This window comes from Gossypium arboreum, chromosome 7 (genome assembly GCF_025698485.1).
Source record: "Gossypium arboreum isolate Shixiya-1 chromosome 7, ASM2569848v2, whole genome shotgun sequence".
Lineage (NCBI taxonomy): Eukaryota > Viridiplantae > Streptophyta > Magnoliopsida > Malvales > Malvaceae > Gossypium > Gossypium arboreum.
In genome coordinates this window covers 2,120,993-2,148,023 of record NC_069076.1, presented here as the reverse complement: position 1 = coordinate 2,148,023, position 27,031 = coordinate 2,120,993, and the positions used below count along the sequence as shown (strand labels likewise).

The following is a 27,031-nucleotide window of genomic DNA, read 5'->3' as shown; positions in this document are numbered from 1 at the left end:
AACTTGAGTGGTGGAACTGGCTTTCTTGTCTTGATTAGCTACAGTCAACCAATTGTTATAACCTAGAGATGACAGCGGTTTGTGAAGGTAGTTCACACCGTAAAGGGTGCAGAGAGTTGTTGCTTATAGGGTTTAAGGGGATAGAATTTTTGTAGAGTGAGGTTATGTTCTCCTTCACCCTACCCATTATCTTAGGGGTATTTATAAGGGAATGAGAGGTTAATCATGGGCTCCCCCTTTAATCGGTCCTAGGCACCATTGTACGGTAGCGAGTGTCAACTTAGAGTATTGTTGGACTTGACCCAAAATGATCTACTAGATGTGATAGATTGATAGGTGTGTGTAAGGGTTCTTCCCGATATATCTTCCTTGGATTATGTGGGTCTCGGGGGAATAGCATTTGGGCGATGTTATGGTAAGTGTCTTAAGCGGAGAGCGAGTTATTCATATGTTTGTTTGAACTAAAACTTGTGGGATTGGACCTTTTAAGTTATTGGGCCTCTCTTGTTAAATACGAAGGTATAACAATTTTATTTTGAAAGATTTGATAAATCCATTACTTTTATATGATTTGTAAATACTGTTAGGATTTCAACCCGATTAAGCAACGAACAAGAAAATAGCGAAATAAATTGAGAAATTGAACACACAAATTTAACGTGGAAAAACTCTTCCAAAGAGGATAAAAAACCACGGGCAAAGATAATTTTACTATAATAGCAAAAGAACAAAGAGTACAAAAGATGGAGATTAAGACTAAACCCCGAAAACTCGAAAATGAAAAACCCTCAAAACGTAAACACAAAATTCTCTAAATGTGTTATGAGTTCTAATCTCTAATGGGTGTATTTTCTAAGGTTGTAAAAGAGCCTATTCATAGGTCAAATAATAATAAAATAATCTAAACTAATCAGTGTTTGATTGAAACAAGTAAACAGAGTTTAACTGAAAGATTATTTTTCAAATTTGACTGAAAATAGGAGTCATATTTAACAAATCTCCACCTTGGCTCATATTTCCACAACGCCATCTTTGTCAAAGCCCGCCACGAGCCTATCTTGAACTATGCAGGGAATTAACTGAGTCGAATTTATGCTTAGAAACTGGAAGACTTCTAGGCTTCGACTTGTACATTGTCATATCAAAACTAACCTGGGTCTGATTTTCACGAACACAGTGCCCTAACTTTTCAAAACTTGCATCCAAAGGAGAACCTCTCTTCAACAAAACGGTCATACCTTTTTCCCTCCTATGACCAAGTTGCCTCCCCTCCAAACGACTTGACTTCAACTCCGTAATGGACGAGGGACGTCCGATTTTACCGGTCATTGTAGAACCTTCCAGAATATAAAAACTATCAGTTCTTTTACCTTATAACAAAACGAGAGCTCCACGAGATACTTTAATGTCGCTCGATTTGATGTTGATTCTGCATCCTTTCAAGTCTAAAATACTTAATGAGATGAGATTCTTTCGTAAATCAGGTACATACTTGACATCTGATAGTGTCATAATCGTCCCATCGTGTATCCTAATTTTAACAGTACTAATACCAATTACCTTACTAGATGAATCGTTTTCCATGTGCACAACTCCACCTTCAACCAAACTGTATGTGGAGAACCATTCTCTATTGGGACACATGTGGAAAGAACATCCCGAATCTAGGATCCACTCGAATGTGAGCTTGGAGTTATCGCTCGTTGACACTAACAAGAAATCATCACCGTTTTCATCAGCCATATTAGCACCAATTACATCTTCCTCGTTACTCTCAGCAGCTCTTTTATTTCGCAGTTTATAACAATCTGCTTTGACGTGACCTAACTTTTTACAATAGCGACACCTTTTGTGTCATTTCTTTGATGCTACCAAAACGGAAGCTTGCCTATCTGTCTTGCTATCCAAATGAAGCTCATTGTCGAGTTTATCTGTACTCAACAAATGACCCTTCACATCTTCAAACGAGAGTTTGTCTCTGCTATAAATCAGGGTCTCCCTGAAAGACTTGTATGAAAGAGGTAAAGAGCACAATAATAGCATAGCTTGATTTTCATCATTAATATGAACCTCAACATTCTTTAAATTATTTAAAAAAATAATGAATTGACTGATGTGATCTCTAAGAAACTCACCTTCGTTCATGCGAAACATAAATAGACGTTGTTTCAACACTAAACGGTTAGCCAGAGACTTAGTCGCATAAAGAGTTTCTAACCTTCTCCACAAGGTAGATGAGGTCTTCTCCATCAATACCTCCTGCAATACCGTATTCGTGAGGCACAACTGGATTGCAGACAAAGCCTTTTCATCAAACTCTTTCCATTCTGTTTTATTTAGATTCTTAGGCTTTTTCCCAGTAACAACCTTTTTCAAACCGGATTGAACTAGAATTGCCATCATCCGAACTTGCCACAGATTGAAATTTGTCTCACCATCGAACTTCTCAATTTCAAATCTTGTTACTGCCATCTCTGAACGGGCTGATCTATGAAAATTGAACTAGCTTTGATACCACTTGTTAGGATTTCGACTCGATTAAGCAACGAACAAGAAAAATAGCGGAATAAATTGAGAAATTGAACACACAAATTTAACGTGGAAAAACTCCTCCAAAGAGGATAAAAAATCACAGGCAAAGATAATTTTATTATAATGGCAAAAGAACGAAGAGTACAAAAGATGGAGATTAAGACTAAACCCCGAAAACTCGAAAACGAAGAACCCTCAAAACGTAAACACAAAATTCTCTAAATGTGTTATGAGTTCTAATCTCTAATGGGTGTATTTTCTAGGATTGTAAAAGAGCCTATTTATAGGCTAAATTCATAGGTCAAATAATAATAAAATAATCTAAACTAATCAGTGTTTGATTGAAACAAGTAAACAGAGTTTAACTGAAAGATTTTTTTTCAAATTTGACTGAAAATATGAGTCATATTTAACAAATAGTATTTTTTTCACATAAAATTTGAAACGTTTTACTTAAAACATAGAATAAGCATATCAGATTTTTTATTACTCATACATAAAAAATACAAGATGAGAAGCTTACCCGCTTATCTACTAAAAGGAGAAAAGGAAAATAAATAAATCATATCCATGTTTGAAGAATGAGAAATATTGCTGGAGGCATCCAAGACAACGTTTGCATATAATAGGTGAATCCATGTATAAGGCACACCAAGCAAACACCAGTGACTGCAATCAATGCCACCTTGAAATGCTTTTTCATCCAATAAATCGAGGAATGTGCATATTTTTTCTCAGCTTTGTTAGCCTCGTGATGTTAAACTACTTCATTGGGATAATCATTTGTTTATATTCATTCTAGATATGATTTTTAAATAATTATAAAAATATTCTTTAAAAGTTATTTAAAATATTGTCATATTAACATGAGGTATAAGTGGCATGTTACTTATTAGTGTATGATTCTTCCGTCAGCCACATCAACATTTAAGGTAGAAAGGTCTAATGTACAAGGGCTAGTTTATCCATTTTTTAAATAAAGGGGAACAAAATGCAACTAACTCTTAATATAGGGGCTTACATGGTACTTTTATCTAATCCTACTTATCTTTTAATTTCATGTCACTTATATTAAAAAAATTAAAAAGGCAAATCATCACTTAACAACATATATGCACTTTTTTTTCTAACGTCTAAAGGCTAATTTGTTTAGTTTTTAATAGGAAAAATATACAATCTGCCTCCTAGTACAAAGGCCTCCATAGTACTTTTAAGGTTCGCTTGGCATTGCATTTAGGTTGGAAAATTGCTTTTCAACCCCCCAAAACAATGCCAAATTTGATGGGTGTAAACAAAATAACAAAAAAACACAAGGGTTTGTTTACGAAGTTCAGTTTTCCTATGTCTACGGAGCTTAACTTAGTAAGTATTTCAACTATCTTTAATCCATAATACAACATGTAACTAACACTCTATCACTCCCCAGTATAGAGACCTCGCCTTTTAAACCTAAAGATTAGAACATTCACATCTAAATTCTCTCCCTGAGAATTTAGATTGTAAACACGATTGGTTTACACTTCAATTGCACTCACACAATAAGTTCTCTAACAAACAAGTAAAATGCTCTCATCCAATACCTATACAAGTCTCATAATATATAAAGGTTTTGAGACATGCTAACATACTAAAGATCAGTTGAAATGAAACCCCTTAAAATCAGCAACTACAAAATAACAAAAGTAATATACTAATAAAGTATGTTATTAGTCTTCAAGGTAAATTCTAATTTAATCCCGAACAATTCTCCATAATCCAAGGGTTGTAATTGTTCAATCTGATCCAATCTAATCTTCACAATGCAACAAATTGATTTCCAAAGTTGGGCCTTCTATTGAGTGCCACTTAGAATACTGCTCCGCAACTTGCCTCAACAAGTTAAAAGTGCAGTGAAAAAGTGTTTTTCCACCTTAATGCAACTATTTAAAATGCATTTAAAATTTTGGATTAATTTTTATTTTTATCATTATATTAAATAATTTAAATGTTAATTATAAATATCATTATATTAAATTACTGAAATATTATTTATTATATTTAAAAGTTAAAAATATTTCATGTATAATTAAATTTAAAAATAATTTATTAGTTATAAAAATTATTTAAAAAGTATATTTTATATATAATTATATTAAATTATTTAAATATTATCTAGATTTTTTTTTTCAAACTCATTTTTGAAATGGGCATTTTAACTTTCTATCTCAAATTTCAACACTAACTCCAAACACCTTAAATTAACAAATCATACTTTTTCACAACAAAATTCACTTCTTTTCAAACCAAGTTTGTCAAAAATAACTGCTCAATCGTAATAGTAATGGGAAATTGACCCTCACCCTCTAAGAGAATTGTAAGGGCGAAACAAAAATTATTATAAAGTAGACATTTTTAAAGTAGATCTGGCTCATATGGACTGGGCTTACTCTGAAAAATGTGTTTTTAAATTCAAGCTAATTTTGATAATCTAAATTAACATATTAAAAATATAAAATAGATTAAATGTTTAATTTGTATTAGATATTATAATCATTTAAGTTTATTTTTATCAAATTAATATTTAAATATTTCTTTTCATTTAGATACTGCAATTAGTTAACATTATTTTCTTACCAAATTAATATTTAGGTAATACTTTATATTAAGTTACCAATTTAAACTAAAAATGTTACCAAATATTTTATAACCAAATTAATTTTATATACTACTTTGTATTAGTTTATCAAACTAAACTAAAATGTTACCAACTTTAATATAAAAATTTATAAATTATATAAAAGAAATGAAGTTAAAAAATTTCTAAGGGACAAAACACAAATTGTCATTTTTTAGACATTAATTATAGTATTAAAATAAAAATTTTAAAAATTTGAAAGACTAAAATGAATATTTTCAAAATTTAAGGAGACATCCCTGTCAACTCCCTCTATATCTGCCTTTAGAGATGCGATCCTTATACATTAAATTAAAAATTAAATTAATCCTTCTGATAAAAATTTTATTCATTTTAATTATTAAAAACTGATTCACATACTATTACGTATATTTATTATTCCATCACTCCGAATGAGATGAGGTGGCAAGCGAGAATTGGGTTGGATGCATGTTGGATATTTATGTAATTGTAGACCCTATTGCACAAATCAGAACTGTAAGATGTGGATACGAGTCAGCATCTATCAATTCATAGTACTAAACAAAGAAATGGTGGAACGTTAAAAATGCCCTCAGGCACATGTTTGCCTGAATCAGCCCAACGAAGAGACAAAGCTGGACAGTAATAATGATAAAGCGACACGCATCATTAATAATCGGTCCAATCAATCACAGTACCATGAAATGTATTAGGAATCGTAAAAATATCAACAAAATGTTTTATATAATTAATATCTCAATAAATTCATAATATAGTTGCACCTGAAATATCAAACTCATCAATATTTCTATCATATTCGATTAATAGTATTTAATATCTTCATTTTATTTTTATATATATTTAATTATATTATAGTTCTTTTAAAATATTTATGTATTTTATATTTCTTTATTTTAAAATATTAAAATTAAATTGAGATAAATCTATATTATTGAAGGTTAATTTAAAAAAGAAATAACTAAATTAACACAATACATAAAATTTAAGAGCTAGATTTGTTATCATCCTAATTTTTAATTATTACCTCATTGTTCAATCCAACACTTAAAAATATTTAATATAAATAGACCAAAAATATGATTAATTAGATAACTATTTTAAAATTTTAAAAATTAGGTTAAACATTCCGTGGATTCAATTAAAAGTTTTGGTTTTCAATCCAACATGAATAAGTTAAAAGAATTTTAAAATTTTATATTTTGAGTTAAGTTATTTAGTTGAGTAAATTTTTTTCTCGGTCTTGAATGTTAGATTAGTGATTTAATATAAATATAAATATATATAATTATTATTTAACATATATAATTAATATAATATTCTCTATAATATAATAGATATTCGAGTCAAGCCGAATCAGGCTCAAGTCAAAAATATATTGCCCAGTATTCTGACTCATACAAAAAATAGATCTTAATTTTTACTCAAATCTATTTTTCAAGCATCATATTTTGTCCAAACCTTTTCATTTTTAAGATGAACTTCCAAGCGTGAACAGATAATTCAACCCATGAACAGTACTAAATAGCTTTGGTTTTCACTAATATCAAACCTGCTAATTTCAAGTCCTGCTACTAAATTGTGCATCCCATCTCGCTAACATCGAATCCAGCTTGACTCAATCCTGCTGGCTTTAATCCTGTAAGCTTCAGGTCCCATAACTTTTCATTTATCTTATTAGATTCCTATTAAAAAAGAGATTAAATTTCTTCAACTCTTTAAAACTTTTTAGATTTTTTTTGGTTAAAGAAAAAGAACAAGGAATTCAAAATTATATCTTGAATCCACGATAAATTCAATTCAAACAATTCTATTATGTTGAATAATATATTATCATAATTCCCTTTATATATGAGGCATGAACAAAATATATATAACTCCTTAATATATAGTTTCTTTTCTCATATTTGATTGAATTCTATAAGCAATATATATATATATATTCCCAAGACCTTGGAAGTGTTTTATTTTCTTCTTCTTTTTTTCATAAAGTGAATTTATCTATTTTTTAAAAATCATTTTTCAGAAGTTGTTTTCAACACAGCCTCAACTTTGCGGGCAGCTACATTCAAATTTCCAACTTTGAATCTAACTAACTTCGATCCCACTAGCATTAATCCTGTTAGCTTATATGGATGGATATTGTTGCGATTTCGTAAATCAAAGTCTACAATGGATGGCTACATATGCAAGCTTCAATAACAAATCCTACTGTCAGTTTAGCATGATTAATTCCCAGGCTCTAAAGAAAAGCTAGAAAGTAGACTGCAGTTTACCTCCTCCTGCGCTTTCTCTTCAAGCTAGGCATTGCGCTTAGAACACTGATGAATGTTGTTCTGACATCACTTGTCTCCCGAAGTGATGCACTTTCCTTAGAATCATCTTTATTTGCAGCATTCTGATGGCTTAGATTCAGAGCATCATTTGCTTCATTAGGTGTCTTCCCTCCATTTTGAAGTTTATCCAGTAGTGATCCTTCAGCATTGACAGATGGTTCAGCTGAATCAATATTATCGTCAGCTTTGTCTGTAAAAGCAAAGCAGTTTGAAGACTCAGTTGCTTGTACAGGATCTTGGTAGTTACCGGCATCTGGGTTATCAATTGTCTCACTTTCTTCCATGCAAAATCCACCTCCCATTTTCAGGTAATCATTGGCTGATCCGGTTTCAGAAAAGGGATTGATGTCTTGGCTTGTATCAGATTGATCAATGTCTCCTTCCATGCAAAATCCACCTCCCATTTTCAGGTAATCATTAGTTGGTTCAGTTTCAAGATCAAAATCTTGGTTAGCATCGGGTAGATCAGTTCCTCTCTCGTCCATACAAAATCCGCCTCCTGTTTCAAGATAGTCTCCATCGATATTGTCAAGAGAAGGCTCTCTAGCTTCACACTGAATCTTTTCCTTTACATCTTCAACAGCTTCTTTCTCCATTGCATCTTCACCAGAGGATTCTTTATGGCTCAAGCCACCCTCGTCTTCTAGGTCATTCACAGTGTAATTCACAGGGTTTCGAGTACGCATGGACTGAAGAAATGAAGAGTGTTGAAGCAAATCATTATATCCCAAAAATGAATTCAATTGGAGTTCTTTTCAGGAGCAATTAAACCAAGAAAATGAAAATAGCTTACCCTTCGCACTTCCCGTGGCTGATCTAACTTCTCCCCATCAACTTCCTGGTTATCATTGCCGCTATCACCACCAGAAGAGCTGGTTTCAAACTGCTGAAAACCAGAACTTCCTTTACGCCTTCTTCCTTCACCACCACCTCTACCTCTTCCATTCCCAGCTGATTGTTTGTTGGTTTTTCGCCTGCGCAATGTCCGCAGTTGTGGTTCTGGAGTTCTCATCTCAAATGAAACATCCTTTCCAGAGTTCTGTCGTTTCCTTGATGTCTTAGGCACTGATTTGTCCGTGGATTTACTCTGACATTGAGAAGCAATGTCCTCTTTCTTGTTTGAAGGTTCCCCTGATTTATCATCTCCACTTTGGACTGGGCTAACTCTTCTTTTGTTCCTACTTTTAGAAGCTTGTTGCATGCCATCATCTATCAACTCCGAGGATTGGTTTCCAGTGATTCCTTTAACAGCTTTCTTAATTCTCTTGCTACGTATTTTAGCAAATCTTTCATTGAAAGTGTAAAAGGCTTCCATTCGCAATTGAGTCTTCATTAAACAAGTAAAAAATTGTATCAGGAATTTCATCTACGAGAAGTCCTTGAATAAAAAAAAAAAAAAACATGAACAGTCACAAGAACTATTTGTGACTCTTTACACGGTGCAGCTGCAAATGCTTTTGAGTGAATCATGTTGACATCATGTACATATGAGAGAGAAATAATCTAACCTCTCGTTTTTCGTACTCTCTTAAAACAGGCAGTAGCAACTCATCCGATTTCTGACTACCCCATCCAAACTTCTCCCAGCACAGTCTGCATGCAATCGAAGCAAATCAGAAAACAATTACCACATATTTTCATATCCACATAGCAGACTCCAGTAAGAACCAAAAAGGTGTTTATATTAGAATTGTTCTTAAAATGTTTGCTAAAAAGCAGCGCTTCAAACATACTTTAAGGGCATATTTTTAAAAGATAATATCAAATTGTAAGGTAACTCACTTGCGAAGAACAAAAAGATCTGGCCTTCCCCATGTGAATGGTTCAGTTGACTTATCTACTTGTGGCAAAGAATATGCAGAAATAACTGCTTCACTTGGGAATGATGAGGGTATGTGCCAGTTTTTGCTCACATTTCTCTATTAATTATAGAATAATAAATTCATAAAAGACAGAAAGAAGAATGATAATTTTGTGATAATAATGACGAAACAAGGTATTCACATGCTTATCCATGAAAATCTGCTTTATATCATTGATACAATCTGTAGACTGCATGTTCTTGTCAGCTTGAAAACTGTTCTGGTCAAGTGAAGACGCTCCATTGTTGCTTTCAGATCCTCCCGTGCTGGTTTTTGTACTATTTACATCTTTTTCTGTGGATTTTGGCCCTCTTTTCCATGCACTAGATCCTTCTTGCACATTGAGCTTCCCCAAGATAGTAGGATCTGGGGACTCAATCCACTCCTGGAATTTATGAAGTCCATCTTCTTCTGGGAATGCATTCACTACCTCAATAGCATTAACAATACCAATTCCACTGCAATTTAATGTACATCAGTGAGAGGACTATCAATGCAGAAGATCATCAAAGTAAGGACTAAATACTGACAATAAACGCAACAAATAAAAACATAAACAATTCCAAAAGAAGCAGATCTAGGAAAAGTGTTGGGAATGAAAAGGTAAAATTGTATTTCTTTTAATTCATGAATTCAGTAGAGTCAAAATGCCTCCATTATTCACCTAACCCCTTCAGTGTAGTCACTCCCCAGAAGCAATGCCATTCGCATTAACTTTTCCCTTGTCAAACCAAGTTCCTTCTCAATGTCCTGGACCAAGAGAGAGAGCACAAGAGAAACAAGTTAAACCCAAAAAAAAAAAGAGGAAAAGGGAGGGGGGAGAAGAAGAGAAACCTAATAAACACACAAGCACTGAACTCAGACCCTAATAATGCAAATAAGGTCAACAGTGAATGATCTTTCCAGGAAAAGAAAATAAAAATAAGAAAAAGAAACATCATCACAATAAGGCAAAAGATGCCCAGATTGTATATGTGATAAAGAAGCCAGAAGGCCAAGGAAAAAGGAATAGGAAATGACACATGAAATTTTTGCATTAGAAAGATCCTAGGAAAACTATCAAAACCTTCGAAAAGTCCAAATCCACCCAACTGAATAGAACCTTTTCACTGTTATGAAGCACCCCCCAAATAAGGTGTATAAAATTAATCTTACTCTATGAAAGAGTTACTTAAAATGAAAAGTAATTGAGGTACAAGAAGAAAATAAGAACTGCTCAATAGCTTTGTCGAATCCTGACCTGCATAAAGTAAGTCTCCACATATTTCCTATCATCAAATATATTCTTGTAAACACTTCGTGCCCCAAACAAGAATACATCAGAATCATCAGTGACAACACCATCAACAAGGTTTGTTAGCTCCATATAAGCACATTGAGCTTCTGCCTCCATCGGTGCAATAATGTAGGGTAAGCCAAACATTTGCAGCAGTTCCTGCAGAGCATTATGTCACCAAATATTAGGCAGAGAGCAACTAACATTCAAATAAACCTAAATCTCTTAACATGAACCACATCAAGTTAGATACAGTTTTCATGTCTGTTCTCTACCATGTTATATCCCTTTTGTTAAGCAGCTAGCACGCTAGAAAGTACATTATAAGAAGAAAACTAAGCAAACATGAGAGGCAGCACACATTAATTCCAACATTCAAGTAGCGTGTCTCATGGATTTTTATGTGCAAACTAAATGTTCAGAAATACATAATCATTAACTTTTTTGCCTAAGACCCTTTCCACAGTATTATAGACTTCAAATGCTATCTTACCAAATATTTGGCTTCCACAACATGTTAGTAATGACTCCAGAATCCATAAAGATAAATAACAAGCCAATGCAAGAGATCCGTTGATCACGAAAATGGATGTTCTAAAATGTAAACAGAAATTCAGAACAAACACCTGACACTCTGCGAACATTTCACTACTGACAGATTCTGCATTACGTTCTAGCTTCCTCTGCTCATCTACCATATTGATACATTCCTGATCTAGAATTAGCAGCTCCTCATCCAAGCTAGCCTTTGAGAACTGAATTTCTTCATTATCATTGCCCTTAATGGTAGACATGTCTGTATGCTGCTCTGCTTTGTTGACACAATTTTCATAAGTTATATCCCCTGACAGTTCTTGCTCAATGTGAAGATCAAATATTACTTTATTCGCAGATGACTGCACCGTGGGAATGGATAAGTCAACTGTGTCAACTGATTGCTGCGATGGTTTAGCTTCAAAATCAATTTTCTTATCTTGATCCAGAATTTCAGCTTCAACACTACTTGTATTGACATTGACCAGGTTAGATGGTTCATTTTCAGAAACAGTTTTCTTATCATGTGCTGCATCAAAACTATGAGAATTAACCTTAAACCAACTGTCAGAGATGGTAGACAACCCATCAACCTCCTCAGAAACATCCAAGTGTTTCCCTGTAGGAAAATCGACCTCCTTTTCCAGTGTTGCAACAAATTCTGCAGTTTCATTGTGCCTAGATTGCTCAGAATGAGAACCATCAGATCTTTCAGAAAATTTACTCAATATTGTCATGTTTTTATCAGAATTATGTACAGGTGATGGCCTCTCAGGAGAATTAAAGGTTTCTGATATAATTGGTTCATTCCCAGTACATGGCTTCTGGGGTCTATCTAAATTTTCACAAGACTTATTCTGCCAATTAACAGCATCCCCCGGAAAACTACTTGCACCTGTATCACCTTTCTCATGCAGAGATTCAAAATCTTCATCCAAGTTTTCTCCTAAGTTTTTTGATTCAATAACATCAGAAGGAAAAGAATTAGATTTTTCAACACCTACATCTGTTAGACTTCTCCTTATTGCCTCCTGTAGATCAGACTCCTCTTCCCAGTAACCTTTAGAGAGCATTCTACCTGATTCAACAGGTCCAGAGGAACTCTTGGGAGCATCAGAAGGCTCTTCCTCCCATTCCACTTCACTATCATCATTAATATTGCTTTCCTTATTCAAAAGATTATGTTCAGCATTCATACCAGGAGTAACATCATCCCATTTTCCTTCAACCACTCCCTCCTCCCACTCAAAATCTGAATCAGAACCCGAAGCCTGCTTTCTCAAAGATTTTTCCTTAGGAGAAGGTAGTGTTACAGGATCACCTGCTGCTAAGCATGCAAAAATATCATCATCATCATCAAAATACTCCGTCTTTCCATCATCCTCAAAAGTTATTTCCATACAAGATTCGGTTTCAAATGCAGACTTCCGGTTGCTCTCATTCACATTTACAGATTCACCATTATCATCACGTGAAGTTTCTACAAACTGATTTCCATTAGATACACTCTTTGAAGCGTCAATTTTGCTCTTATCTGGAACAGACTGCACATTCACACCCTTATTCAAATTTGTTCTTTCCTTCTCAATCTCTTTCATCAAATCTAAGTTCCTTTGTAAATCACGAGTCATACGAATTCCCATACCTCGCACTCTACTGACACGTACACGGCCTGTCTCATCAAGATATGTCCCAACATCTTCATGAGGAGCACTAGTAGATTCATCAGGGACTGATTCTGCTGCCACATTGGACTTACAGCTTGATTTAACACTACCCAGAAAACCTGAGGGATGATCTGAATGTCTCTCTTGTTGCTTATCTTCATCTCTCTCTTTTCTAGCAGACGTAAATGCCCTGGCAAATTTAAGAACGTACTACCCGACATTGTTAAAATTCTTGTAAAATGCCAAAAATTTAAAAATTAATGAAAGAAAGAAAAGAGCCAGTCCTTGTTTGAAGAAGTTACAAATAGAGCATTAAATTCTGGTTTTCAATAATAAGTTCTTGGTCACGTGGAAAACAACAAAATTACCACTTACTGTTTGTCTCCAGTAAATGATGATGAAAAAATAAATTCTCTGTTGGCTTCAGAAGCTATCCTGGAAGTCTGTACACCAGCAACCCCTTGCCCAGCAGCAGCTCTCTGAACTTCATCTATCTCTCGACGGAAAGCAACAGTTTTAAGATAAGACTGTATTTGCAGCTCGGAGAACTTTTCAGGTGCCTAGAGCAGAAAAGAATAAAAGAAGTAAGACCCATAAGGCTCAAAAAAAGCTACCTAATCAGAGTGACTATGGTAAAAATTTCATCAGTAAAGTGGTTCTCATACACATTATTAAGAAATTAAAATCAAATGATATCCAAGCTACTGTCCTGCATCAAACTAACTTTCAGAAATATTTCCCAATTCTGGCTAAACTTGATGAAATATAAATATGTAGGCATACCAAAATTTTCCTGTGTTAGGTTGAACCTAATGTAATCATTAGCAATGAAACAAATCCTCTCTAAGGCTTCATTGTATTAGTGATATAAAATTAACTTGTTGCTTCCATCATACAGAAACAGCTCAGTACTCAATGTCTGGAAAGAGATGGGGCCAGCTTCTTAAATATAAACTAATAAACATGAATCTAGTCGAGGTTATTCAGTAAATGACAGTCCATCAAGTACACCTTCAGCAGAATCCTGTAGCTTGGGTCATTCAATATGGTATGCATTCCCATTGGATATTAAATCATCAAAGAATGTACCTTTTTAACTTTTTGATACTTTTGTCTATTTTCAGCCATCAATCTTTCCCGCATCTACAAAAAAGAACATTGCAACAATCATCAAAATATATTGTGAAGAAGCCAGAAATCCAGAAATGACAACAACATATAACCATATTATATAGATATTTTCACCTGACCAAGAAGATCAAGTTGCAGAGATGGAGGCAAAGCAGCTAAAACAGCTGGATCAACATTCCCATGCATTGCTGGCTAATATTAAATGAAATTAAAAGATCAATAAAGAAATATATAAAAATAAGCCGCCATGAAAGGACTAAATTAATAAGATCAGGTAACCACACAGAAAGTCTTGATTTAACAAATAAGGCAACAAAATATTCCACAATAATACTGTTTTCATCCTTTTCCAAAGGAAAAACTTACAAGTATCATCTCTTCATCTTCATCACCATCCTCCTCAGAAGGGATGGCTGCAACTGATGTTGATGCATTAGCTAAATTGCTATCTTCCTTGGTTGCAAGAGACGCTGCCAACCTAAATTGACTCATTAAAACAATCAGAACAAACTAGTCAAGAAAAATAGTTCGTCTAAATTCAACTAAAAATGCTGCTTACATTTCATCCAGCTTTTCCTGACTGTAACTAGTTGATTTCATAGCATCGTGTTCCGTGCTACTCCTCTCCTTGTTAGATTGATTCAGGTCATTTAATAAAATCTTCTTACCCTTAGCATCAGTCTGCAATTTAATCAAATACAGAATGTAATCGATATCAAGCATAATACTAAAAAATTTAAAATAATGAAAATAATAAGGAGAAAACAAAACCTGGAAGACAGACACAACAAAATATCTCAACCAGCCTAAATACAGTTCCCTACCTGCTTAAGAAGCTGTCGTTGCATTGATTGTGGCAATGCAGCTAAAACATCAGGATCAATATTTTCATCAATATCTGGCTGCAAATGCATCAAGTACAATAACCACCATAAACTACATAAGTTGAAAATATCAAAAGCAATGAGCAGTTAAAACACACTTTATTTGACATCCCAAAAATAAAGTACTTCTCCAACAAGAACTTGAGTAATACTTCCATTAAAGTGGTTCAATCCAGCAGAGAAACATGAAAAACAATACTTCCATAAAGATAGTAAATATAAGTATATAAAGAGTAAGCTCTAACCAGTATTATCACTTCATCTTCATCTTCATCTTCATTCTGACCCCCATCCTTTGCAATACTAGGCACTTCCAATCTTTAAACGAAATAAAGAAATAAAAAAAATGAGAAAAAGAAACCACATTTAACAACAATATGGAAAAATATCCTTAAAACAAAAGGTATCTATTCAACCGGCAGCTTACTTTTCTTTCAGCTTTACATCACCTTCTTTTGTCAATTCCACGTTGGCATTACACCCCACAAAGTTAGTGTCAGATTGGTTATCTGAAGAAACCATCTTACCCTTATCCTTATTATTATTCTTCTGCATTTTCCTCTGGTTGTCAAGATCCTTAGCCAACTCTTTCAGTCTCATTTGCTTTAGCTGTTAATCAATAAAACATAGAACAATAACCCAAAAATGAATAAAGTTTAATCCAAATACAAAAAGGAACACTCATTTTCTCCACCACACATTAGAAATTATATTTTAACAAGGAAACAAATAGAGAATATAAAAGAATTAGCAATTTTCATTCAATTCAATTGCTGGAAGTGTTTTTTTGTTTTTTTCAATCTTAAACTTAAAAGATGCTATATTTTTAAGGACAACATTTGAATTCAGTTATTCTTTTTTAACTAAATACTACTACTTTACTTTTATTCTGTCAATAGGAAAAAACAATAGTAAATGACCAAATTTAGCCTAAAAAAGCAGCATTTCAAATTACAAAGTTGATAATAATAATAAAATGGAAAAAGAATAGTACTTGATTTAGGAGCAATTTTTCAGCCGTTTTACGGATCTTAGCCTGAGCGTTTTCTCTCTGTCGACGTCGAGCAATGACGGTGCGGCGCTTGAGAATAGGTGTGGCACCGTCGAAGACGAAAACAGGTTTAGTTTTTAGATATAAAAGCTTGCAAATTCTCCTAAAAAACCCTAACAAATGCGCGTTTCGAATCATTTCTCCCTTCTCATCTCGCATCGCTTTCATGAATTGAACCATCCAAATACTTGCATCTTCAAAAACAAAACACACACACAAAGTAAATAATTTGTTAAAACAATTTAAAATTTGCAAGTGTTAGGGATTCAGAGTTCACCGATGGCGAGTTTCTTTCCGGCTAGGGTTTCGACGGACACGCGGCGGCCGACGGGAGCTAGCAGTTCCCATAGACCGTGAACTCCCATTTTGGCTTGCTCAGTAAGAATTCAAAATCTTTTGTTTTTTTATCGTCGACTTGTATAATTTTTATATGAAGTTGGTTACCATTGCCGCCAATTGGCAGAACGATGAATAAACGACGCCGGTTAAGTTTTCTGGTACTTTTTCATTTTCACTTTTTTTTCTTTTTTCATTAAAAAAATTTGTTATAAGTAGACAAGTAGTGTTATTAGCTTAAATTTTTAAGGGTTTAATTATTTTAATATAATTAATTATATATTATTATTCATCCCATTACTAAAAACTTAAAAAAATTACCCAACTAAATAACCCAATGTAAAATATAAAATTTTAAAAATTATATTTAATACCATAAAATATTTATTATATTTATTTGTGTTTTTAATATAATAAAATATTTATTATATTTATGGTAGTGTTTTTTAATATAAATACTTTTTAATGTATTAGAAAACTTTATTTTAGTATTTTTAGTAAATTTAGTTATTATATTTTAAAATAAAATTAATTAAAAAGTCAAATATGGATGATTACTTTTCTTAAACTGAATTGAGTTCGATAAGAAAAAGTCATTTTCAGATTGAGTCAGACCTAAATTTAAAAAACTGATCTAGACAATTTATATAAACCAAACCTAATTCGATCGGACTCAACCCATTAACATCTCTAATTAAAACACGTGTGAAATATTGAGTGTCCAAAAAAAAATGTTGTACTAGTTAAATGACTGAGAGTGTTATATGATTTGCATTTATGGGAGGCCACATGTCAAGTTAGAGATGCTCCATCAAGTGCATGGGTGAAGAGCTTGAGGAAGATCCAAGAACTTGTGTTCTCAGGTAAGTATTTATCGTTCTGTTCAGTATTTTCCTTATTTTGATCATTAGTTTTAGAAGGAGTTGAATTTGAGTTTTTATAGGTTTTGAGTTGGAATTATAGACGTTTCAGACTCTTCGATCTCCTCTATGGATACGGGGGCCTCATGCTCATGGTTCCAAGGTTTCTTGGGCATGTTGCCCAGGGAGACTTAAAACTCTGTAGACTTTTTGGGTATGCAAGGAGATCATAGTTAGTGTTTATACAAGGCTTTATCTCCAAGCACACTCCAACGCTCAAGTTAAACAGGTGACTTATTAGATATTGCATGGATGCTTGCTATTTAGTGGCAACTTGATGTCACGCATGTTAGTGACTTAGAAAGTGTCAAGTGTCGTTCATTTGTTGGTGGTTTAAGAGTTGCATCAGTGAGTGTACGAGATCTTTTTTTGAGTCTAAAAGTAAAGGGTTTCTTTCTTTTTTGTGGGCTTTCATTATAGATTTCTTCTGATAGATCATATGTAATTCTGTCCCCAGTAATAATAATGTATTTTTAACAACAGCAACTCAACCTCACACCTTTAGTTCTACACTTGTTGTAACAATACCCATATATCAGAAACACTGAAATCATAAGAAAAGTTTGACATTAGAAACTACAATAATATCAGCTTCAACTCTCAAAGTATCATTGACAAGGTAGCCTTTCGATCTGTCTTGTAAGTCCCACAGTGGAATGAAGTACCGATCACCATATCTACTAGCTGATGCAGTAAACCAAGCCGAATCTATAAAAAGTGGGGGAAAGTTAAAAAATGTAATTTTATCTATTAGAGAAGTATTTAAATTGTTAATATTTGTTTAAAGAAACCTTTGTATTTTTCTTTTAAGTTAAATAAATTTTATTCTATAATTTTACCTATAAAAAGCCTTTGTTGTAAGGTTGAAATATTTTTTTTTTTAATTTTAAATCATTTTGCATTTTATTGACACAAAAATTGGTATGATACGTCGATTGATTCTTAACTCGATTGGCATGAGCATTGTCCTTAATGTAGGAAAACATGAGTTTAAGTGCATTCAACATTTTTAAAAATATCTATTTATATACAAAGCAACAAATATTAATATGAGAGTGTTTTTATCTTTTCATGTTTTAATAAAATAATACTGTGGAGTGTGTCCTAATCTAATATCAATAAATTATTGGTAAAAATACCTCCCTATCCCTCTCAATTTTAAAATCAAGCAAATTGATCCCTCTAAAAAATTCAAAGCAATTTAACCATTGGCAGTTTTAAAAGTGAGCAACTAAGGATAATTAATTATGAAATTAATGTCTTCCTTAATTGTATATGTTTTTTTTTTGTACATATAGAGTAACAAATTTAGCCTTCAATGTTTACATATTTTTTCATTTTGCCCTTAATTCTAAATAATTCAACAAATTCAGCCTCAACATTTACACTTTTAAACAAATGTTGCGGGATAAATTTGTTAAATTAGGACCAAATTGATAGAATATGTAAACTTTGAGGGCTAAATTTAGTATTACACCAATCAAAATTTTATACAATTGATGGAAAACATTAAAAGTAGTGATTAATTGTCCTTAGTTGCTCACCTTCGAAATTAAAGTGATTAATTGTCCTTAGTTGCTCACCTTCGAAATTGACACAGATTAAATAACTTTGATTTTTTTTAAAAGCGACCAATTTGCTCATTTTTGAAATTGAGAAAGAGACTAGAAAAGCATTTTTACTTTTTTTATGAAAATTATATTTATTTCAATTGTTATAATTATGTTACTTTCTATGTTTTATTTGAATTATTTTCAGTATTATATTCAAAATTATGGGTGTAAAAAAAAAAGGGTAAAATTACCTATAATTTCCTTTGTGTTAGTGTAATTGAGACGGTCTTTGACCCTAAACTTGTATTGTGCGTACACTTTTCCTTTAGGTGGAAGGTTATGAGCCTCAACCAAACTCAAGAACACAGAAAGTGCATAGTACTTCGCTATTCCGATTCCTCTAGGGTAAACGATCAATTCCCTGTATTTTTAGAAACCAAAAAGAAAAAAACACACCAATAAGAGATTATATCTAAATAGAATCACGATTTGATTCCTAATATCGATTTGTATTGGTGTAAATGAGATATTTGTGCTTGCAAACTACTTAAATTTGATTTAGTCATTATCAAGTTATTTTACAAATCGAACTAATGCTTGATTCAAATAAATTGCAAGCATGATTGAGGTCTTTTAAAAAAATATATAATATATTTTTTAGTCTCTTAATTTGACAATTAAGTCCACTTTGATATATATATATATATATATATATATATATTAGTTCACGTTGGTACCTAAACTTGGTAATTAAATCCATTTTGGCCCATGAACTTAGATTTCATCAAGAGTTGATGATGTGAGACAATATTAGAATGTTACATCATCAAACTGGTACATTTATCAAGTTCAAAAACCACAGTGAACATTACTTGTCAAGTTTAGACACTAAATTGAATAATAATAAAAGTAGATATCAAAATAGACTTAATTATTAAAGTTCATAAGTCAAAATTTATATTAATTTTTTTCATAATTAATATTGAAAAACGTAATTCAAACATAATAACCGAACTTCTTGTCAAGCCTGAAAATAATGACTATTTTTTTATTACTTTCAGATAATCAAACTTAATCTAATCTATTCAAGCTTTATCTTAAAATTTGAATTTTAAAATTGAAATTCGATCAAGCCGAGCTTGAATAGGGAAGTATAGGGTTACCATTTTGAGTCTCCAATAGTTTGAACACCAGAGGTATAGGAATCAGCCAATGACTTCGAATAATTTTGGAGTTGGAAAGTTATGGTATTGTTGGGTGGCGGCTTCATCATTGAAAGACGTTCCAATTTCCCTGTTTGTTCGATCACAAATACTTCAACCCCAAACGTGCAACAATCACCAACCAGGTATCCATTTGAAGCTTTATTGAAATGATCCAAAGACAGCAATTGAGCAATGCCCCATTCAGTTTTCATTTGATAAAATCGTTTAACCACCCCATCACTTTCTGCCAATATTAAAGCAACAAATGTTGTATTAGAAATATTCATGAGCCAAATCCCATTTGTATATTCGCCTAACCTATAAAATTGTTGATACATGGTATCAATAAGGGTAGGGAGAAAAGTAAAAATTTTGAGCCGATTCACTCAGATAGGGTACAAAACCATCACAAAGAGAGATGGAGAGAGTTTCCTGTACTCTTTAGGTGGAGTGGAAAGGTTTTTATACGAGGGCTTGAGGTGCCATGTGGGAAAGTCCGATTGGTGAAGGTACGTATGTCACGTGGTGGAAATGTTTTGCTGGCGAGAGTGTCCACAGGGGTGATATAACAATTGCACTCCACCGAAACAGGATAGGAACTCTACTTTCTCTCTAATCCCTCCTCTCTGTTAACAGCTCTCTACTTTCTCTTAGTGAATCCACATAACACCTTCGCTCATCTCCCTACCCTTATTAATACTCAAAATATATTAAAAATAATTCATAAACCAACATCAATTCGAGCTATAAACATGTTAAATTTATTTGTATGCATGTGCATATAAAAGAGATACACCTTCAATGGTTAAGTATTTGTCACGAATTTGATCAAGAATGAAGAACCTAAAGTTAACATTTACTTCCCAAGTACGAGGAAAATTTTGGGTGTCTTCAATTTGCAAGTAAAGAGAGATGAAGCCTTCGCCATTGCTTTTCTTGTTTCCATTGGGGTAGAGTGACAACCTCCTGTAGAAAAAATGATGAATTATTTTTGCCCATCTAACCTAGATTTATATATAAGAAATTCTTACGTAAAACAGAAAAGCTACCATTTATAATCCTGAACATCAAATGCATGGGATTCATACTTCTCCACCCCTGTAGCAACCAATAAGGAGAATGACTCTATACTGAATATATAGTGAGCTGGTGGAACTTCTCTTGTAGCTCTTCTTATTTCTACAAAACATCATCGATAATTTTAGTCATGATATTAACAAGTATAAAATAACACCGAAACAAAAGGAAATTTTTTTGATTAAAATGTATTTATTTAATCGATCATTCAATGAATCGTAAAGTTATTTTAGAGAAAAAAAATCAAAACATACCAGATTTTCCCAGAAACTCTTCCATGAAAAAGAATTTTATCGCACTAAAGATATTTAAGTTTTAAATTATGCATGAAATATTGTTTCTTTTTATATAAGAGCCTTAGGTATTCCATTGGATTCTTAACTTGCAAAACTTCATAAAAAGACCTCTTTTGAGAGGATATTCTTGTCCTATAAACACAAATGACCTAAGGAAATGCCTATGAACATCTAACCCATTTTGCTTTACTTCTTTGCATTCAAAAAAGAATAAAAGCAACTTCTTTATTTCAACCATTAGAATCTTATCTTAAGCATAAGGCAAAAGAATTTTATGCTACTTATATATAAAACAAAGAACACAAATCCAACTGTGAAAACTTTACAATTACATATAAGTTAAGAACAGTAAAATTATACCAATAACTTTTTGATTTAGGGATAAAATTATTTATTATTTGATATAAGAGCTTGGTTTAATCTCTAGCAATCTCACCTCTTAAATTCAATTATTAAAAAAATTAAAACACTTTATTTTTAATGAAAAATTCTCTAAAATAAACATTGAAAACATCAATAATTATTTTATATATTGGTGATGGTTTTTTTTTTAAAGTGAGTATTTTAAACTATTACGTAATAATTAATTTAGGAGCGGATAAACCAGTAAGGGGGTTAGGACCACAAGTGAAAGCCGATGTCTATTTCTTCTGCAATTTTTGCTAAACACTCAGCTAACCTATTGCATTCACTATACACATGAGTTAAACTAGAATTCCAATCACACCTCAACAAATCTCAAATCGCATTTACGACGTGAGATTTCGGTTGATTAATTATCACATTCCCTTTAATATGGTGTAATGCTTCCAAATAATTTGATTCTAACAACACATCTCGACAACCAAGCTTCCAAGCCTGTTCAAGACCATCAAGTATACCTCAAAGTTCTACCTCATATGCGCTACACAACCCTATATTCCTCGTAAATTCCAAACACCACAAATCATCTGCATCTCAGTTCACACCACCAGCCATACATATTCCATATTCCAAATTCTAGCCACCATCCACATTAATTTTCCATTTTCCCGCCGGTGGTGGGTACCATGAAAGTTGTGTCCATCTTCTCCAACTCCTTGTGGACCCTTGCCCCTGATTCAATTAATTGGCATATATAATATCATCTTTATATCTCATGCAACGATAAATGAATCCTTCATTATCTACATAATCAACTTTAATAATACAATATATTTTTTTTTCCACAAAGGCCAGCATGTGACCGTAAAAAAAAAAAATGAGACTGATATGATTTTTTTAGCCTCACATAAAATTAAAAGCATTAGATGCAATCTTTTTCTTTTTTTTTTGAGAGAATGTCATGTTGTTTGAATTCGACTAAACTCATCAGTCAAATTAGGATTTAGTTGAAGTATTAATTTTTAATAATTTATTTAATTGAACTATACAAATTAATTAAATCAACAAATTTTATTGGACTAACAATCCAAATTTAAAAACCTCTATAGTACTTATTTGATTCCAATTCTAGGAAATTACAACAACAAAAAAAAAGGTCATTTTCAGTTCATTTTCATCCTTTGTCATGCCTAAGTTTTATAAACTTAAATCTTCATCAAAATAAAGAAGAAATATTAAAAAAAATCAAATATAAAATTAAACCGATAAGGTCTGTAGGTCACGGCTTCAATTCCTTTAATTACTTGAATATAGACTGAAGCAAAGAGTTTAGTAAACAAAAACTAATATTAAACAAATAATCTAAATTTAAATAAATATTGAATATAAAAACTATTTTAATAAAAATTAATCGGGCACTAATTCAATTTAGTATAACAAAAATACTTTTATTTTATAAAGTAAATTGTATTATTTTATATTTTATATATAAAAAAACATACACATAATATATAATATTTGAACTCAAGCCACAATAGTTTTCAATATTTGTACCTTACATTTAATTGAAGCCTTATTTGTTTTTTTGTCCAAATCATAAGTATACTATAGAATATGATATATATTTAATCAAATAAACAAAAAATTATAATAGAAAAAAAAAAAAAACGACATTGACTTGTAATCGTCCATTTTTTTATATTCGAATTCGTGACAGCCATTCTCAACAATATCGTCTCCCTTGAAAATATACCTTATCATTTTATCATTAACAGCTTGTAATTGACATTTTATCATTAACTAAAATAAAAATGTAAATAATATAGTAAAAAAAGTTTACATCTTATTCCATCCACAATAAATAAGAATTAAATGTGGACATATGATGTCGAAATTATTTTTAATTTCAAAAAAAAAAAAGGAAAGAAAGTTTAAAACACACAGAAAACCTTCTTTATGATGATGAATATTCTCCATTAGAAAAAGACAACATTAAAAGTTCAATCTTCCCTACTGTTGCCGGCTTAAGTAAAATTTGAAGGCCAAATGGCTTAAATTTCCAGCTCTATAACATTAATCCAATCCATAAAATTACAAATTCTTGTTGTATATTCAGTCAATGAATCATTACCAATTATTTTATAATAATTACCTCGAGATTTCCTCCATCTTCCACAATCAAAACCATGAAATCCACTCTCATTAAACTCTAACTTGAATTACAAGCTTGTTTGAATCAAAGTTCCATCCATAAAAATAAACATGAAACCAATCTCAAAGAGTATTTTTATGTTCTCAGGTTATATTGCTTTGGGATTGGTCATTATTGGTTTAATTCTTTGCAGGCTGAAAAAGAAGAAAAGAGAAAGAGTTGAAGCACCAAGTCCATGTAAGGTAGCATCAGTTGATGATATTGTTGATACCAAGCCTAGTTTTACGTCGACGGATTTTAAGACCGACGTAAGTAAATCCGATTATTCGATCAATTCAACCGAAAGTGGATTCGTCCCGTCTTCATTAGTGGTTCTAACCAGTCCTATAATAAGTGATTTGAAGTTTGAGGACTTGCTTAGTGCACCAGCTGAGTTGCTTGGGAGAGGCAAACATGGTACCCTATATCGAGTTATCTTCGAAAACGGGATGGTTTTGGCTGTTAAAAGGATTAAAGGATGGATGATTTCGACCGATGAGTTTAAACATAGGATGCAGAGGCTAGATCAAGCGAAGCATTTGAACGTCCTGCCGGCTCTCGCCTTCTATTGTTCCATACATGAGAAGCTTCTGGTTTATGAATATCAGCCTAATGGAAGTCTCTTCACTCTTCTCCATGGTAATTATACTCATTTTTTCGTTAAAAAATGTGACAATACATGTATGTATGCAGGCCATAACATGATTGCCTCATTCATGCATGTATGTATGCTGGTAGAGTCCAATAGTCACATAAGCTACACTCAAGTACAACATCATGTCAGCAATGTTAACAATGTTAGTAGTTTGCAAGGCTAGTAATCCCACAAACAGAAACACAATATAAAAATATATATATCAAATTTTATTAAGTAGGTCGATTTATTTATTGGGCTTAACGAGGTGTTATAATAATAATTTTTATGATTTGTTGTATCCTAGAAGCAAAATAAAACTTAAAGGAAAGTGAATCACGCCTCAAATCGTATTTTTATTTTACTTAACAGAAAATTCCTACAATTATCTAAACATAAACATTTTTAGCAACTAGCTGCATATGTATTCCAGGAAAGCAACCGGGACGAAAATTCGAATGGGCCAGCAGACTCAAAATTGCAGCCAAAATTGCAGAGGCATTGGCATACATGCACCGGGAACTGTACGTTGATGGCATCCCTCACGGTAACTTAAAATCCACAAACATCTTGCTGAAAAATAACATGGAACCTTGCATAAGTGAATATGGACTTATGGCCATGGATCCTCAAGATCCCTCTTCAAGCCTTAATGGCCTAAATTTAATGCAACAACAAACCAAGGGCACTTCAACCAATGGTTTCAAAGTAGACATATATGGCTTTGGTGTGATTCTGCTTGAGCTACTAACTGGAAAGCTGGTCCAAAATGATGGTATTGATTTAACTTCATGGGTTCATTCGGTGGTTCGCGAAGAATGGACCGTCGAAGTTTTCGATAAGTCGATAATTTCAGACGGTGCGAGTGAAGAGAGGATGCTGAATTTGCTGCAAGTGGCTATCAAATGTGTTAATCAGGCTCCTGAGTCTAGGCCAAGCATTAGCCAAGTTGTCTCCATGATTAACACCATAAAGGAAGAAGATGATAAATCACTAGTCTATGAACCATAAGAAAACAGATTATGAAGGAAATTTGCCAGTTCCCCATGTTTTCTTCGAAATCTTTCAGTTACAGTTAGTCCAGCTTTGAGTAATGTTAGATTTTGCTGAGAATATTTGTACTTTGACCTGAATAATTGACCAGCAACTCCTGCTTTTACTTCCATATAATATATATACATATATATATAATGCACATATATATATAATGCTACATTGTATTGCAATGACGAATTCAGATAACTAAACTATAGAATCTCCTGGCTGCTAAGATTATAAAAACATCAACTAAATATGTGTCGGACATAGACTTCAAGCTTGTGAATAGGATAAATATCATTTAGAAATTATTGATCGTAAATATAGGTAGTTAGCACATGTGGTTAGTTAGCTTTAAAGTAGTTAATTAGTTTGATTTTCACCCTTGTATATAAACTAGAGATTATAATTTTATTTGGGTGAATGAAAGCATTTCAACATATCAAGAACTCGGTAATCTCTAAGGTGAGATTTTATTAGAGTGAGATAATTTAGGATTCTTTTTAAATCAATAGTTATGGTTAAAATATAGAAATGAGAAAACTGTAAATGTTTGATCGAACGACGTCAAAAATTAGAAAATTGTGCTAAAGACTTAAAACTTGTTAAATGAGTTACATAATACATTGTTTTAATCCAAAACCAGTTTCTCACATTCTTTAATGTTGAAACTAGTTAAATTAGTTAAAAAGTAGACTCACATTTCTTAATGCAAATCTTACATGACATGATTCATGATAAATTTTTGTTTTTCTTTTATGGTAACAAAAACTTAGGTATTAAGATGTGAAGTACATCCAATTGGCAATAGAGGAAGTGCCCATCACCACAAGTGACATAGAATCATGAGTTTGAGCACTTATGTTACAAGTGCTGTGCTAGTCAATCAAAGAATTATGGAAACTTGAGACATATCCTTCCACAAAATGAAGACATACAATGAATGATTCTCATAAAATATATATCAGTTTCAGGAAGTCGAACAGTTAGAACCTACCCTTCAATGGTTTTATTCAAAAGGTGAATGATAATATCCAATAATTCTAGAAGTGAATGTTTAAACGGTATATTTATACTTATAAAATATTCGTTTAATTATCAATAAATAGTTGATTGCAATAATAAGACATGTTGTACTTTTAAAGGAGGACTCAAGTTTAAACTTTATAAACGATATTATTAAAAAGATAATTACGAATCCAAATGTAGATCATAAAACAGTACATGAATAATATAAAAATATATTTATTTATTTAGTTCGATAGGAATATTAATTTGGGTATGATATCATGAAATCAAGTAGGGAATATTTGACTTGATTAATATACAAGTTTAATCGATTTTTTCTTTATTTTTTATTAATAATTAAAACTTCTAAATATGAACACTAGCACAAATATAAATAATTTAATTTGAAGCCATATATGATTAATTTATGAAAACTGATGAAAACTTTGATTCTTTTTTTACTTCATGTTCAAGTATTCAAATA

At 32.3% G+C, this 27,031-nt stretch overlaps 3 protein-coding genes across 4 annotated transcripts; 1 reads left to right on the top strand and 2 right to left on the bottom strand.

Moving 5' to 3' along the window:
• Window positions 1-6,493: 6,493 nt before the first annotated feature.
• LOC108455320 (DNA repair protein UVH3) lies at window positions 6,494-16,473 on the bottom strand. 2 transcript variants are annotated; one of them, XM_017753899.2, is made up of 19 exons: window positions 16,204-16,473; window positions 15,870-16,120; window positions 15,303-15,484; window positions 15,121-15,193; window positions 14,816-14,893; window positions 14,551-14,672; window positions 14,358-14,469; window positions 14,106-14,183; window positions 13,950-14,003; window positions 13,236-13,420; window positions 11,286-13,050; window positions 10,624-10,818; window positions 10,048-10,133; window positions 9,526-9,841; window positions 9,304-9,440; window positions 9,030-9,114; window positions 8,315-8,848; window positions 7,462-8,210; window positions 6,494-6,870 (listed from the first exon to the last, which is right to left on the bottom strand). In XM_017753899.2, the coding sequence occupies exons 1-19, from the start codon at window positions 16,289-16,291 to the stop codon at window positions 6,855-6,857; spliced, it is 5,106 nt and encodes a 1,701-aa protein (XP_017609388.1). In that variant the 5' UTR covers window positions 16,292-16,473; the 3' UTR covers window positions 6,494-6,854. The 2 variants fall into 2 exon arrangements, with proteins under 2 accessions (XP_017609388.1, XP_017609399.2); XM_017753910.2 differs by having other exon boundaries at window positions 6,494-6,824.
• Window positions 16,474-17,571: 1,098 nt separating this feature from the next.
• On the bottom strand, window positions 17,572-21,385 carry LOC108486917 (uncharacterized). The gene is made up of 6 exons (XM_017791084.2): window positions 21,272-21,385; window positions 20,990-21,119; window positions 20,737-20,906; window positions 19,899-20,184; window positions 18,987-19,156; window positions 17,572-17,890 (listed from the first exon to the last, which is right to left on the bottom strand). Exons 1-6 carry the CDS (start codon window positions 21,294-21,296, stop codon window positions 17,733-17,735), a joined length of 939 nt encoding a protein of 312 aa, XP_017646573.1. The 5' UTR covers window positions 21,297-21,385; the 3' UTR covers window positions 17,572-17,732.
• Window positions 21,386-23,785: 2,400 nt separating this feature from the next.
• LOC108479129 (probable inactive receptor kinase At2g26730) lies at window positions 23,786-25,609 on the top strand. The gene is made up of 2 exons (XM_017781547.2): window positions 23,786-24,506; window positions 24,935-25,609. Exons 1-2 carry the CDS (start codon window positions 23,939-23,941, stop codon window positions 25,510-25,512), a joined length of 1,146 nt encoding a protein of 381 aa, XP_017637036.1. The 5' UTR covers window positions 23,786-23,938; the 3' UTR covers window positions 25,513-25,609.
• The last annotated feature ends 1,422 nt before the right edge of the window (window positions 25,610-27,031 follow it).

Coding starts and splice junctions, on each gene's coding strand:
- LOC108479129 (XM_017781547.2), top strand. CDS start 23,939: ATGAAACCAATCTCAAAGAGTATTTTTATGTTCTCAGGTTATATTGCT. Junction 24,507..24,934: donor TCTCTTCACTCTTCTCCATG/GTAATTATACTC, acceptor TATGTATTCCAG/GAAAGCAACCGGGACGAAAA.
- LOC108455320 (XM_017753910.2), bottom strand. CDS start 16,291: ATGGGAGTTCACGGTCTATGGGAACTGCTAGCTCCCGTCGGCCGCCGC. Junction 10,134..10,623: donor TGGAGACTTACTTTATGCAG/GTCAGGATTCGA, acceptor CTCTTGGTCCAG/GACATTGAGAAGGAACTTGG. Junction 9,441..9,525: donor AGATTTTCATGGATAAGCAT/GTGAATACCTTG, acceptor TATAATTAATAG/AGAAATGTGAGCAAAAACTG.
- LOC108486917 (XM_017791084.2), bottom strand. CDS start 21,296: ATGGAAGAGTTTCTGGGAAAATCTG. Junction 21,120..21,271: donor AGAGTTTCTGGGAAAATCTG/GTATGTTTTGAT, acceptor GATGTTTTGTAG/AAATAAGAAGAGCTACAAGA. Junction 19,157..19,898: donor ACTATTGGAGACTCAAAATG/GTAACCCTATAC, acceptor CTAAAAATACAG/GGAATTGATCGTTTACCCTA.